This window comes from Pongo abelii, chromosome 3 (assembly GCF_028885655.2).
Source record: "Pongo abelii isolate AG06213 chromosome 3, NHGRI_mPonAbe1-v2.0_pri, whole genome shotgun sequence".
NCBI lineage: Eukaryota > Metazoa > Chordata > Mammalia > Primates > Hominidae > Pongo > Pongo abelii.
The window spans coordinates 37,528,976-37,541,594 of record NC_071988.2 but is presented as its reverse complement, the minus strand read 5'-3'; the positions used below and the strand labels follow the sequence as shown (position 1 = coordinate 37,541,594).

Below are 12,619 nucleotides of genomic sequence, written 5' to 3'. Positions count from 1 at the left end.
CAGAACAAGCATGGCTGGCTATGTGTTGGGCATTCTCTTACCTCTTGAATAGGGAGGGCCTCCTACCAGAAGAATTAAAATCTACCCACGTTTGGATCACTGAAGCCAGGACTTAGATCCAGAAAGGGTGAGAGTACCATGATGGTGCAGAGGGTATGACAATCCTGGTTCAATCCATGCTGCGACTTATGACTTCCCAACTCTGAAGGTGAACTTGCCAGTTATTAACATTTTCTATCTGCCAGGCCCTGTCCCAGAATTTTTACATGCATCATCTCTTGCAGTCCTCACCACTGTCCACTAAGATTTGTATCATTAGTCTCCCCTTTTACAAAAAAGAAACTGAGGCTTGGCCAGGTTTAGTTTACTTGCCCAAGGCAAGTAAATTTAATTTACTTTTAAAAGTAAATTAATTCACAGGATTTGTAAGCTCATGTCTTTTCCACCATGCCACAGGGGCCCCCGAATCAGACCAGCAGTTGTAGCTTTATGAGACTAGGGGGCCAAATCCACATTTCTGTTCTTCTGCTCCAGCTAGATGGGCTTACCAATTGCCTGGAAGAGGCCACGTTGGGGAGGAGAATGCCAGCTCTGTCACAGTGAAGCAGTGGGCAGCTGTCTCAGAGCTAGGGAACAAGGGAGAGATGTTGAGGGTCATTCCCATGGCAGTTGGTATATTAGGTTCTCCCAACCTGTGTTTGTATATTTTAAAAAATGTTTCCATTAATTTCCTCTTGTTTATTTTGGCCAATTTCAAAGGGTATAAAATTTGGAATCAGAAAAATAAGTGTTTAAACCTGGGTTCTGCAGTACAACGTTGCGTGATTCTGGGAATTTACTTAAGCCCTGAATCCAATCTGAAATGAGGCTCATTGGTCACCCTTACTACACAGAGTTGTTTAGAGACTTAGATAACATCATTCTCTAGAGAAAGGCTTTGTAAGGTGTTATAGATATTATTATTATTTTAATCTTGACCTTCTCATTTTTATACTAGCTACTCCTCCTTTGTTTATGCCTGCCATCAGTTTTATAAAGCAGCCTCTTGTGTCTTCATCCAAGTTGTTCAAAGAGAGATGGGGTGGCTATAGAGAGAGTGAGAGTGAGAACCCCGGACAGGACCTGGCTGAGGACAGAGTTCTATTGTTCAACACCAGCTGCCTCCCTCTGGCTGTCATTAATCAGCACATCTGATTAATGACAGCATAATTTTTTAACCAGCCAGCACTAATCTATTTGTCCTAAATCAGCCAATGTTTCTCAGTCTTCTTCGAAAAGAGATCATGAAAGGGTCTTTCAAATCCTTTGATGAAATCTGAAATTCTAACCTCATGACTGTCCCTTGATCTGGCAGTCCAATTTTCTAACAACGGAAATCAGATTTGCGGAGCCATGCTTACCCTCACTGAGCTCATGCTACCCCCCGGATCACTGTTAGCACTGCCCATGAGTCACTTGTTCTAAATGTGTTCTAGAATGTTCCTGGGGGAGTATCCCTCCTCAGGGTGAGAGGACTCAGGAGTCCTGATGGCATGCCAGCTTGGTGAGGAGGGCAGGGAGTCAGGTGCCAGGCTTTGTCTGAGAATCATATACATGACAGTATGGGTGAGCAGCAGAAATCTACAGACATTCATTTAGGGAGACCCCAAGCTATCAGTGAGGGGACTCAAATCAAAGGCCCAGGGTATAGGCAAGTTGAGAATTAAGGCAGTAGAATTAAGATATAGGCAAGTTGAGAATTAAGGCATTAAAGAATAGCACCACTACAAGGATATGGAACCAAGACTGGGAGTAGATGGGGTAGCTGAATATATCCATTCAAGCTGAGGGATTAACATGAAGTTCAGATGAATTCCACTAGTCTACGATAGTACTAGTGTCCAGCCTGATTCATTAGCCCAGCCACAGAGATGGTGGCTTTTTGTCTAGAGTTTGGTTTTTGTTTTGTTTTGTTTTGTTTTTTGTTTTTTGTTTTTCTTGATAAAGCAACCATCCTTGACACACAAAACTCAAGCTTATCTCATTTTAGAAGTTCACTTTCTCCCACCCCTTGATAAATGCATCCATTTGTGTGTATCTGGTCTTCTGATGCCTTCCCTATCACCTACACCTTTTGAAAAATTACTGGAAGCTTTTCTTTCATCACAGCCAGTTCTTTCAGCAGAGTTGAGTCAGGGTTAAGAACACGAGCGTTCCTGCCAGACAGACCTGGGCTCATGCCCCTGATAGTCCATTTATTTCAGTGGGACCTTGAGTCATGAACTGCTTTGAGCCTAAATTCTCTCATTGAATAATAGGAATAATAATAATCTACTTCATAGGATTGCTGTGAGGCTTCAATGAGATGGTGCACATACAGCATAAGGCCCAGTCCCTGCACACCATGCATGCTCCACATATATTCCTATGGTCAAGTGCATCATTATTCCCAATTGTTCACTCCTGCCAGGATCAACACCCTTTGCCATGGGACTTTGAGGTTCTCATGGGACCTTGCTAGAGATGGAGTGTACGGCCCACCCCACTGGTTTTGGGCTTGAGTGGCTTGTGACTTGATTCAGCCAAAGAAATGTGGGCAGAACAATCAATATGCCCATAATACACACATGCCTTATGTATTGTGTATTTCCATTCATCTCATATGTGCTTCTGGCATTGCCAAGAGAAGAACATGCCCTGGAACGCCCACTGGTACCAGAATAATAAAAGACTCCTGGAGCAGACCTGGACCCAATCCACAGCCTAGAGCTATGCTCAGCAGAGTTCAGCCAAGATCAGCCAAACCCCAGCCAGTCCACAAACATATGAACAAGAAATAAGTGTTTATTGCTGCACACCACAGATTTTTGGAAGGGTTTTAAGTGGCATCCTTGTGATAAGAATTTATACTTACCTTGTCCACTGCTTGGAGATTTAAGTTTATTTAAAGCAGTTAATGGGCTCATTTCCCTTTTACTCCAGTTTCCACCAAGCCTCAATTTAAGGGAAAGAGCATGGGTTTTGGAACCCATGGGCTTGGGAGCAAGGGCTCCCAAGAAAAATCAGCTGCTCTTTCCTTTTCTTGATAAGCTTATTATCCTTTGTGCAATTTGGAGAGCCTCATCTCCAGATCTTTACAGAACAGACAGAGTGAATAGAGTTCATAGGGGTTGAGGCATTTGGCTTTGTCTCAGACTTCTGTTCATTCGTTCACATTTATGTGGCACCTGGCACACGCCAGGCACTGTTCTAGGCCCCAAGAATCTGGTGGTTAATAAGGCAAGTGAAGTCACCCCTCTCATGGAGCTTACATTCTAGAAGAGTTCAAAGTAGGTAATGAATAAGACAATAGTAAACTAGATAATTCCACATAGCAATGAACGTTGCAAAATACATTCAAAAGGGTGATATGGCTAGAGAATGACAGAGTACAGAGTGCGGGAGAGGCTGATGATCAGGGAAGGTCTCATGGAGGCAATGACACCTCTCATTTTCCAAACGGGAGAAATATTCCTCTCTAATCCTCCTTGCTCCACACTTACCCAGAGTAGCTCTTCTTGTTTTTAACACCGTAACAAGTTAGGATTTCTTTACAGCATGTAACCACCTGCCACTCTTGGTAGAGATCCAAGCAAGTCTTTTGATGTTGTGTTCCTCCTTCCTCCTTCTGTACCCTGGACTCTGTAAGTTACCCTGGGCAGCCACACCTAACTTTTCAGACACCTCCTCCTTTTCTTCCTCACGGGAACCATTTTTAGTGTCATACGTGGTAGCAGTTGCATTTTTAAGGGCTCCCAGTTTGTCAATGCCATCTTCTGATAAAACTCTTGAATCTTTCCATCCCTACACATTTTGAAATCTGCCTCTCTGAAGCCTACAATATTTGACTGTGCCTTAACTTTCCATCTCAGCTCTTAAGAACTTAAAGTTAAATGAGAAGATTATCTTATTTGTCCTAGCCCATGTCAATGTCAGCCTTCTTTGTGGGCCAGAGTAGAGCTCACACAAGAAGTTTCCTTCATTCCCAGGCAGGGCGCAGTGGCTCATGCCTGTAATCCCAGCACTTTGGGAGGCCAAGGCGGGTGGATCACAAGATCAGGAGTTCGAGATCAGCCTGACCAACATGGTGAAACCCCATCTCTACTAAAAACACAAAAATTAGCCAGGCATGGTGGCACACGCCTGTAATCCCAGCTACTGGGGAGGCTGAGACAGGAAAATCGCTTGAACCCAGGAAGCAGAGGTTGCAGTGAGCTGGGATCACGCCACTGCACCCCAGCCTGGGTGACAGAGTGACAATTGATGAAGTCATAGGAAACACATGCCCATAATTTATCAAAGGATTCCTCTGCTGTTAGCAACATGAATTGTCAGGCAGTTTCTGGAATACACTAGTGATTCTCAAATTCTACCAGCCATATAAATGACCTGAATGGCCTGTCAAAAATACTGATTCTGATTGCGTTAGGCCCAGGGCCAGGCCCAAAATTCTGCATTTCAAATACGCACCAGGTGCAGCAGGTGCTGCTGATCTGCAGAGCACATTTCGCATAGGTAGCTTCAACCAGCCATCATAACTATGACATACCTTGTGGCTAGATTTGTAACTGGTGTGAAGATAACATCATCTTTTTGCCTCTAGGTACCTCTATCTTGAAGGTAGTCTACAGCACATGCCTATGGCAGTATTTCTTCTCTTTTATATTCAGCCTCAGTTTCAGGCCCCCCAAGCCCCGGTTTCTTCCCTTCTACATGTTTCTGTAATGCTGATTTTCCCAGTTTCATCTGAACATTTTATTCCAGTATGGTAATCCAGGACACAGAACACCAAATCTTGTTTTTGAGCTCCAAGATGATGGCTGACAAGGGGTAGGATATGTCTTTCTAGGGCAGGGAAGAATAAAACAGAAGATCTCATTTGTGGTTCAGAGAGCATAGAATGACTCCTGACTCTTAAAGAAGAAAAACGCACAAATAAACCCCAAAACTACATTCAAAAGGAAATGATGTAAACAACAGTTACAGAAGAATAGCAGTGAGACAGTGACAAGTAATTTTCAAGAATAGAAAAAGGAGGGGAAAAGTGGCTCACACCTGTAATCACAACACTTTGGGAGGCCGAGGCAGGCAGATCACCTGAGGTCAGGAATTCGAGACCAGCCTGCCCAACATGGTGAAAGCCCATCTCTACTAAAAATACAAAAAATTAGCCGGGCATGGTGGTGCACACCTGTAACTCCAGCTACTCAGGAGGCTGAGGCAGGAGAATTGCTTGAACCTGAGAGGCAAAAGTTTCAGTGAGCAGAGATCACGCCACTGCACTCCAGCCTAGGCAACAGAGCGAAACTCGGTCTCAAAAAAAAAAAAGAAAGGGAGAAAAGAAAAGTACTCATTCAATTGTTCATTCAGTGAGTCATCCACTCAATTCAACTAAGAATTGTTGAGAATCTACTCCGTGCCAGGTGCTGGGTATATGGGGTGAAAACAATAGAATCATCTGTTTCCTTGCGGAGCTGACATCCTGGGGAGAAAGACAGACACGGAACAAGACAACAGACAAATGGATACATAATGGCAAACAGTGATTGGCTATGAAGGAAACAAGGTGTAGTTACAAAGAGTGAAGGGGGCAAAGGACACTGTGGAGACAACATGGTGAGAAAGGGCCGCCTGAAGAGTTGATGTTCAAGCTGACAGTTGAAAGACGAGAAGGAACTAGACCTGTGAAGAGTCAGGCTGGAGATGGAGGGAGGAAAGATCATTTCAAGGAGAAGGAATCAGTTTATCTGCAAGGGCCCTGAGTTGGGAAAGAATCTAGAGGGTTTGAGGAACTGAAATGCACCTGCTTAATGACAGCAGAGTGTGATAAGTGGGGAGAGTGGCATGAGAGGGACTTGGAAGGTTAGGCTTAGAGTCTTGGATATTCCTACACCCATGGGTGAACTATGGCAAGTAAACAAAATGAACTTGAAATCTTCATGGAAGAGCCAAATCTACAGTTTGGTGGAATGAGATTTGTTCTTTCAACAGATATTCCCAAAGTGTCTACTTGTTCCAGGATTGGTATATGGAAAGAAGGGATAGTAAACAGAGGAAAAGGATCTGACTGATGGGAAGGCCCATCAGTTACTGTCCAGAAAGCTGTTTGTTTGCTTGGGTAGCTATGAACCCAAGAAAGGAATATGGTGGAGAGTGTCTGGTGGAGAAGTTCAGATATCAGTGTAGTCCTGCAATGGGCTGGTTTTGGATCTTGGAAGCAGGAAGGAGAGAAACATACTGCACACACACATGTCTTTGTGTGTGGCAGGGACAAGGGTGGCCAGGGATGGGAGAGAGAGCAAGAGCAGTGCAAAATCAAACACAAGCCCCCAAGAAAAGCAGGCAGACTGGAGAAAGGAAAATAAAGACACGCTTACACTCACTCCACAAGCAATCCTATGACTCTTGGCAGTACAGGTAGATGAGGGTGCAGGTACAAGAATGGCTGTCACAGGAAGGGAGCAAAATGTATTGTATGGGGCTCAATCTGTGTAGCTCACTGGGCAGAAGACATCCCTATGACCTCACAGAACAAACACAAGAGCTGCTAAGTCACCCATTAGATTTAAGGGAATCAAGTCCACTGTGGCCTGGACAAGACTCCATGTTTTAAAAGTCTCTTAAAGCCTAAAGTCACGGCACAAAGCTCTCTGAACTCCCCAAGTTCAGACAGTTCCACAAAGGAGCCCCCAAACATCCCAGCTCCTGGAGCTGCCCACCCTGGCATCATTTCCTTTCTCTTGGGAGCCTCCCCAAGAGAGCAGAGAGAAAATACACTCAATCCTCCCATTGCAGGGCTTTTTAGAGACTCTTTGTGAAACCAGAGAAAGTGAGAGATTTGGTGAATGTGACCGTAACTCATCCACACAAGCTCCCTGCCTCCACACGGAGCACAGTGAGTTGACAAACCATTTACCGACTCAATTTGGATGAAACTTAAGCTGAAATAAGACATTTTCTATGCCCTTTAGGAAGCAGTTCCAGTGTCTCTGACAAGTTCTAGTTAGAAATACGTATCAACAATATTAATGAAAATTTCAGAAGAAAAGTCCCTCCTCCATAATCTTACCAACCTCATGCCACCCCGCCCCCAACCTTTTTCATTTTCCCACATCTTTCTAGAACCTGTTCGCATGGGTAAGGGGCTTCCCCTGCTGCAGCTGTCTCTGGGTAGCGTTCAACCCCCCTTCCTTGTCATCGAAGCACACATTGCTACACCGTGCAACTCCTCCTATGCTCCTGTGCTTTATAATCTCCATTGTCACTATCTTGAAGAAGACCCATTTGTTTTTTCCTCTAAATAATTATCTGCTCCTTTAGTGGTTATGAGGCCAAGTTTTGCAGTCAGACAGGCAGGCCTGGAGTCAAACCTTCACTTTGCCGTTTACCATCTGGGCAACTTTGGGAGAACTGGCTTCTCATTGTCAGTTTTCTCGTCAGTGAAAAGGGGACAGTGACCACTGCCTCCTAGAATGGCTGTGAGGTCTACACTGAGATACTAAATATAAACCAAGCATGGAGACTGACACATAGGGTTTAACAAATGGAAGCTATTTTGTTAATAGCATCATTTTTTCTTATTTATTCTCCTTTGGAAATTCAAAACAGGATATGGCGTAGCACAAGGTAATCTGGGAGTGTAAGTTTCTTGTAAGTTTCTCAGCAACAGATAAGGCCAATCGTCCCCCTCACTGGGAAGAAGGGCCAGAAGGTTGTGGGCAAGGTGTCCCCTTCCAGTCAGGCCCAGACAGTGTCCAGGCCCTCAAACCACACTCTTCTGCTCCCCATCCCATCTTCCAAACAGAGAATGACCTGCCCAAAGCCCATCACTTTTCCCTTGGGTTGATACATCACTCCCTTTTGTAAAACTAAGTTAAAACATTTTAGGGACTTCAAAGCATTAATCAGTCCCCTGAAGCAAAAGCATTTACCAAAGCATCTCTGGCCAGGTCAAAAGAATTAATGCAGCTTAGAAAAAGCAGCTTTTTAGGCCAGATGCAGTGGCTCACGCCTGTGAGCCCAGCACTTTGGGAGGCCAAGGCAGGCAGATCACTTGAGGTCAGGAGTTTGAGACCAGCCTGGCCAACATGGCGAAACTCTGCCCCTACTAAAAACACAGAAAAATTAGCTGGGCATGGTGGGACATGCCTGTAGTCCCAGGTACTCCAGAGGCTGAGGCAAGAGAATCGCTTGAACCTGGGAGGTGGAGGTTGCAGTGAGCTGAGATTGCACCACTGCCCTCCAGCCTGGGTGACAGAGCGAGATTCCATCTCAAAAAAAAGAAAAACAAAAAGCAGCTTTTTTGCAGACAGGAGGCACTCCCCTGGTAGGTGTGTTTCGTGTTTAAGGATACTGCATTCCTAAAGGCCACTGATGCACGTGAACCCTTAAGCCTAATTTAAGGGTAAATGTTCTTCTTAATGTACTCAAAAGTATTTGCTACCTAAAGAGAGCAAGTTGTATATGTTAAAAAAAAAAAAAGGCCAATATGGCAGTTACTATTTCTGATCCATTTATTCCCCCCAGCAAATCAATTATTAATTATTATTTGACTCCTTTTATTGAACATCTATCATGTGTTAGATGCTGAGAGGGTATAAATACTGATCATGCATAGAAGTGCTTCTGCATGCTGACAGCCTAGTAGGAGAGCCAACAGTGAAACAGATAAATGTGATTTATGTGTGTGTGAGTGTATAAGTACAATGAATAAGACAGGTTCAATATGGTGGCTCACACCTGTAATCCCAACACTTTGGGAGGCCAAAGTGAGAGAATTGCTTTAGCCCAGGAGTTCAAGATCAGCCTGGGCAACAGAGTAGGACTCTGTCTCTACCAAAAAAAAAAAAAAAAAGTTTTAAATTAGCTATGCATGGTGGTACGTGCCTGTAGTCCCTGCCACTTGGGAAGTTGAGGTGGGAGGTTCACTTAAGCACAGGAGATCAAGGCTGCAGTGAGCTATGATTGTACCACTGCACTCCAGCCTGGGTAACAGAGCAAGACCCTATCTCAAAAAAAAAAAAAAAAAACGTATTTTTAAAGAATAAAACAATATTGCCAGAGGAAAGATTCAGACAAAGTATTTCAGATGATCAGAGAAGGGATCCATTTACTCCAGCAGAGGCATGCCCTGACCACTGATTTTTTTTTTTTTTTTTTTTTTTTTTTTGGGACGGAGTCTTGCTCTGTTGCCCAGACTGGAGTGCAGTGGCGCAATCTTGGCTCACTGCAACCTCCACCTCCCAGGTTCAAGTAATTCTCCTGCCTCAGCCTCCAGAGTAACTGGGACTACAGGTGTGCACCACCACGCCCAGCTAATTTTTTGTATTTTAGTAGAGACGGGCTTTCACCATGTTGGCCAGGATGATCTCAATCTCCTGACCTTGTGATCCACCTGCCTTGGCCTCCCAAAGTGCTGGAATTACAAGTGTGAGCCACCACACTGGGCCCTGACCACCTATTTAATACCACAACCTGCCCCAGCCCCCACCCTCCAACTCCCCCTTCTCCTGCTTTTCCCATGGCACTTATATGTAGTATACTATATAATTGTTAGTCTGTCACCCCTGCTAGAATGTAATCTCTGTCCATAAAGAAAGAGATTTTTCCAACTTTGATGTATCTCAAGCACCTAGAATGGAGCCTGCCTATAGTAGGCATCAGTAAATTTCCCTAAATGTAGGCAGGACACGTGTGGCGAAAGGCACATCCATCCCTCTCTCCATTCACTTAATATACCTTTATCAGGCATCTTCTCTATGTCAAGCATTATCCTAAAGATGTAAAGAATATAAACTTCCCGTCTCCTCCAGGGTCTGGCAACCTGGGCAGAGGGCAAGAACTTCCTGCTTACAGTAACAGTGTGAGCAGAACCAGGAGCAGGGTCCACACTCTAGAGCAGGCACACAGCTGGGTGTGACCCCACTGCCCCGGGAATGAGGCTGGAGAGACACTGTGGGCACCAAGTCTAGAGAGCCCAGACCCTGGCTGAGCAGATCATGGCTTACAGCTGAACCTTTACAATACCAAGACACAAGCTTCATTTGTAAATAACTCTCATTAGATAAAGAGGTAAGACTCCATCTAAGCCAAATAAATCAGACTTAACCTAAGAGGTGGAAATCCAGACAGGAGGAATGCTCAGAGCTCTCTCCTCCTTATGACCCAGATATTCTTCTTCATGCTTCATACTTTGCCTGTTTTCAAGTCACAGAGGAACGGGCTCACACATGCAGACATACACCGAACACACGCAGGCTGTTTCCAATTTTGCACAGATTATTTCAGTCCAAAGATAAGAAGACCAGGTGGGGTGGACACACCTGCCTTGCTCTTTGATTCCCTGCCACCTTGAGAGGAAGAAGAATTGTCTGTTTAAGCAGCATATTCCTGGGAAGACCTGGTATAGGCTGCAGCTCCAAGACACCCACACACCTCCCCCTAGGGAGTACAACTAGCAGTCAGTTGTACCCTTGTTGGGCCTTGCTGAGTACCAAGCTCAGTGCCAGGCACTGGAGAAAGTCACAAAAGAAGAAGAGTCTGAAGAGCTCATGTCTGACCCCAGGAAGGAGAGAGGAGATGCTATAAAAATCAATGCATATAGGCATAATTAGATTGGATGGTTCTCTGAGCTCTGGGGAAAAAATAGCACATAAAAATAATTATGTTATAAACTGACTCTTTCCTATATATAGCAAAGACAAATAATCACCCACTTCTCCAGTTGATTTGTTTTGTGAGTCCCTGTTTTTAAATATTGAGTTTTCTGAAAAGTTCACCTCATAAGCAGAAGTTCTAATGGCAGCCATCAAGTTCTATCCAGGCATAGGGGTGACCTGGAGGTCCCTGCAGAGAGAGGTGAGGTGGGGGAAGGGCTATTGCAGGAACTGAGTGATTCCTCCACAGGGGAAATCTGGCCACTTGGGCAAAATCAGAAGCACAGATTCCAGATTTCTGCTGCTGCTGCTCTTCCAGTCCTGTGCCTTGCATGGCTGGAGGATTTTGCAGGAGAGTAAATCTCAAAGTTCTCTCCAAATCTTCCTGCTCTGCACTTTCACACCTGCTTTGGAATTCTTTTTTTTTTTTTTTTTTGGAAAGAAAAATCAAATATTTATTAAAAGTACCATAATACAGACCCGTTTCAAGTAAGGACAAACACACCAACATATTTCTTAGTAGTTTCTTCACAATAGATTATTAAAGCATAGAACAATTATTCATATTCATAAAGAAATGACTTCAAAATAGGTTAAATTGTTTTCCATCTACTCTGTTTAATAAGGCAAGAACAAATGATTCACTTTAGAAAAATAGTCTCATCAAAAAAGGGCTAAAATAGTACAGATTCATCACCTAAAGTGGTAAGCTTTGGATATCTGAAATATAAATATGTTAGTACTCTGATGATGCCAGATAAATGAATTTAGGCAAGAAAACGCATTGTTACAAAAAGCCTGCGTTCTAAATCAGGATTACTGAGACACTAACAATTAATTTCAGATTTTTGCCTTCATTCCAAGAAGCACCAACTCAGTTTTCTTTAGACTGCCTGGGCTGGTTTGGGCCAAGATCTAGTCAAAATGTAGTCTGCCAGTGATGTAGGTAAATAAGATAGAGGGATGAAGAAAAATTTAGCATCCCAGCCAGCTGAATATCGAGTTTGCGGATGCACCAATGTCAGAGCATGTTCCATGCAGTCAGTGACCAGGTTCAGGTTTGTGCTACAATTCAACAGCCCTTCCTTCATGATACTGTAAAAGGCATCAAAATACTGCTGTCCATAGGTCTCCTTAATGTGCTTGGGGGCTTCTTTCCAACTTTGCTTCATTCGCTCTAAGGACTGTGTCAGGTTTGTCATTCCTGTTCTGAAGTAGCCAAGTTCATCTATGCTGATTTTCACCCCAAAATGTTGAATCTCACGCCTCAGAATATCTGAAAAGGCTTCCACTCCATACTTGGAGACACAGTAGCCTTCTACAAAGAAAGCAACTCTTCCCAGAATGCTGGAGACATTGACAATTCTTCCCCGTGCTCTCCTCACCAAAGGAAGCACGCTCAAGGTCACCTGGATCACACCAATGAGGTTCACCTTGAGCATATTCATAAAGTCCTCAGTGTTCAGCCACTCACATAAGGTAATTGGTGTAAGAATGCCTGCATTGTTCACCAGTCTCCAGAGTCCTCCCAGACAGGGCGGCCGGGCAGAGGCGCTCCTCACTTCCCAGACGGGGCGGCCGGGCAGAGGAGCTCCTCACCTCCCAGACGGGGTGGCCGGGCAGAGGCGCTCCTCACTTCCTCCCAGACGGGGTGGCAGCCAGGCAGAGGCACTCCTCACCTCCCAGATGGGGCGGCCGGGCAGAGGCGCTCCTCACTTCCCAGACGGGGTGGCCGGGCAGAGAGGCTCCTCACCTCCCAGATGGGGTGGCCAGGCAGAGGCGCTCCTCACTTCCTCCTAGACGGGGTGGCAGCCAGGCAGAGGCACTCCTCACTTCCCAGACGGGGCGGCCCGGCAGAGGCGCTCCTCACTTCCCAGACGGGGTGGCCGGGCAGAGGTGCTCCTCACTTCCTCCTAGACGGGGTGGCAGCCAGGCAGAGGCGCTCC

The 12,619-nt window shown here is 44.9% G+C and overlaps 1 protein-coding gene across 1 annotated transcript; it reads right to left on the bottom strand.

The window, feature by feature from the left end:
* Nucleotides 1-11,205: 11,205 nt before the first annotated feature.
* Nucleotides 11,206-12,250, bottom strand: LOC100454653 (17-beta-hydroxysteroid dehydrogenase type 6-like; the record flags this gene model as incomplete). The annotated part of the gene is made up of 1 exon (XM_002814660.5): nt 11,206-12,250. A coding segment is annotated over one exon (693 nt), but the record flags the coding sequence as incomplete, so codon positions are not given.
* Between the last annotated feature and the right edge of the window lie 369 nt (nt 12,251-12,619).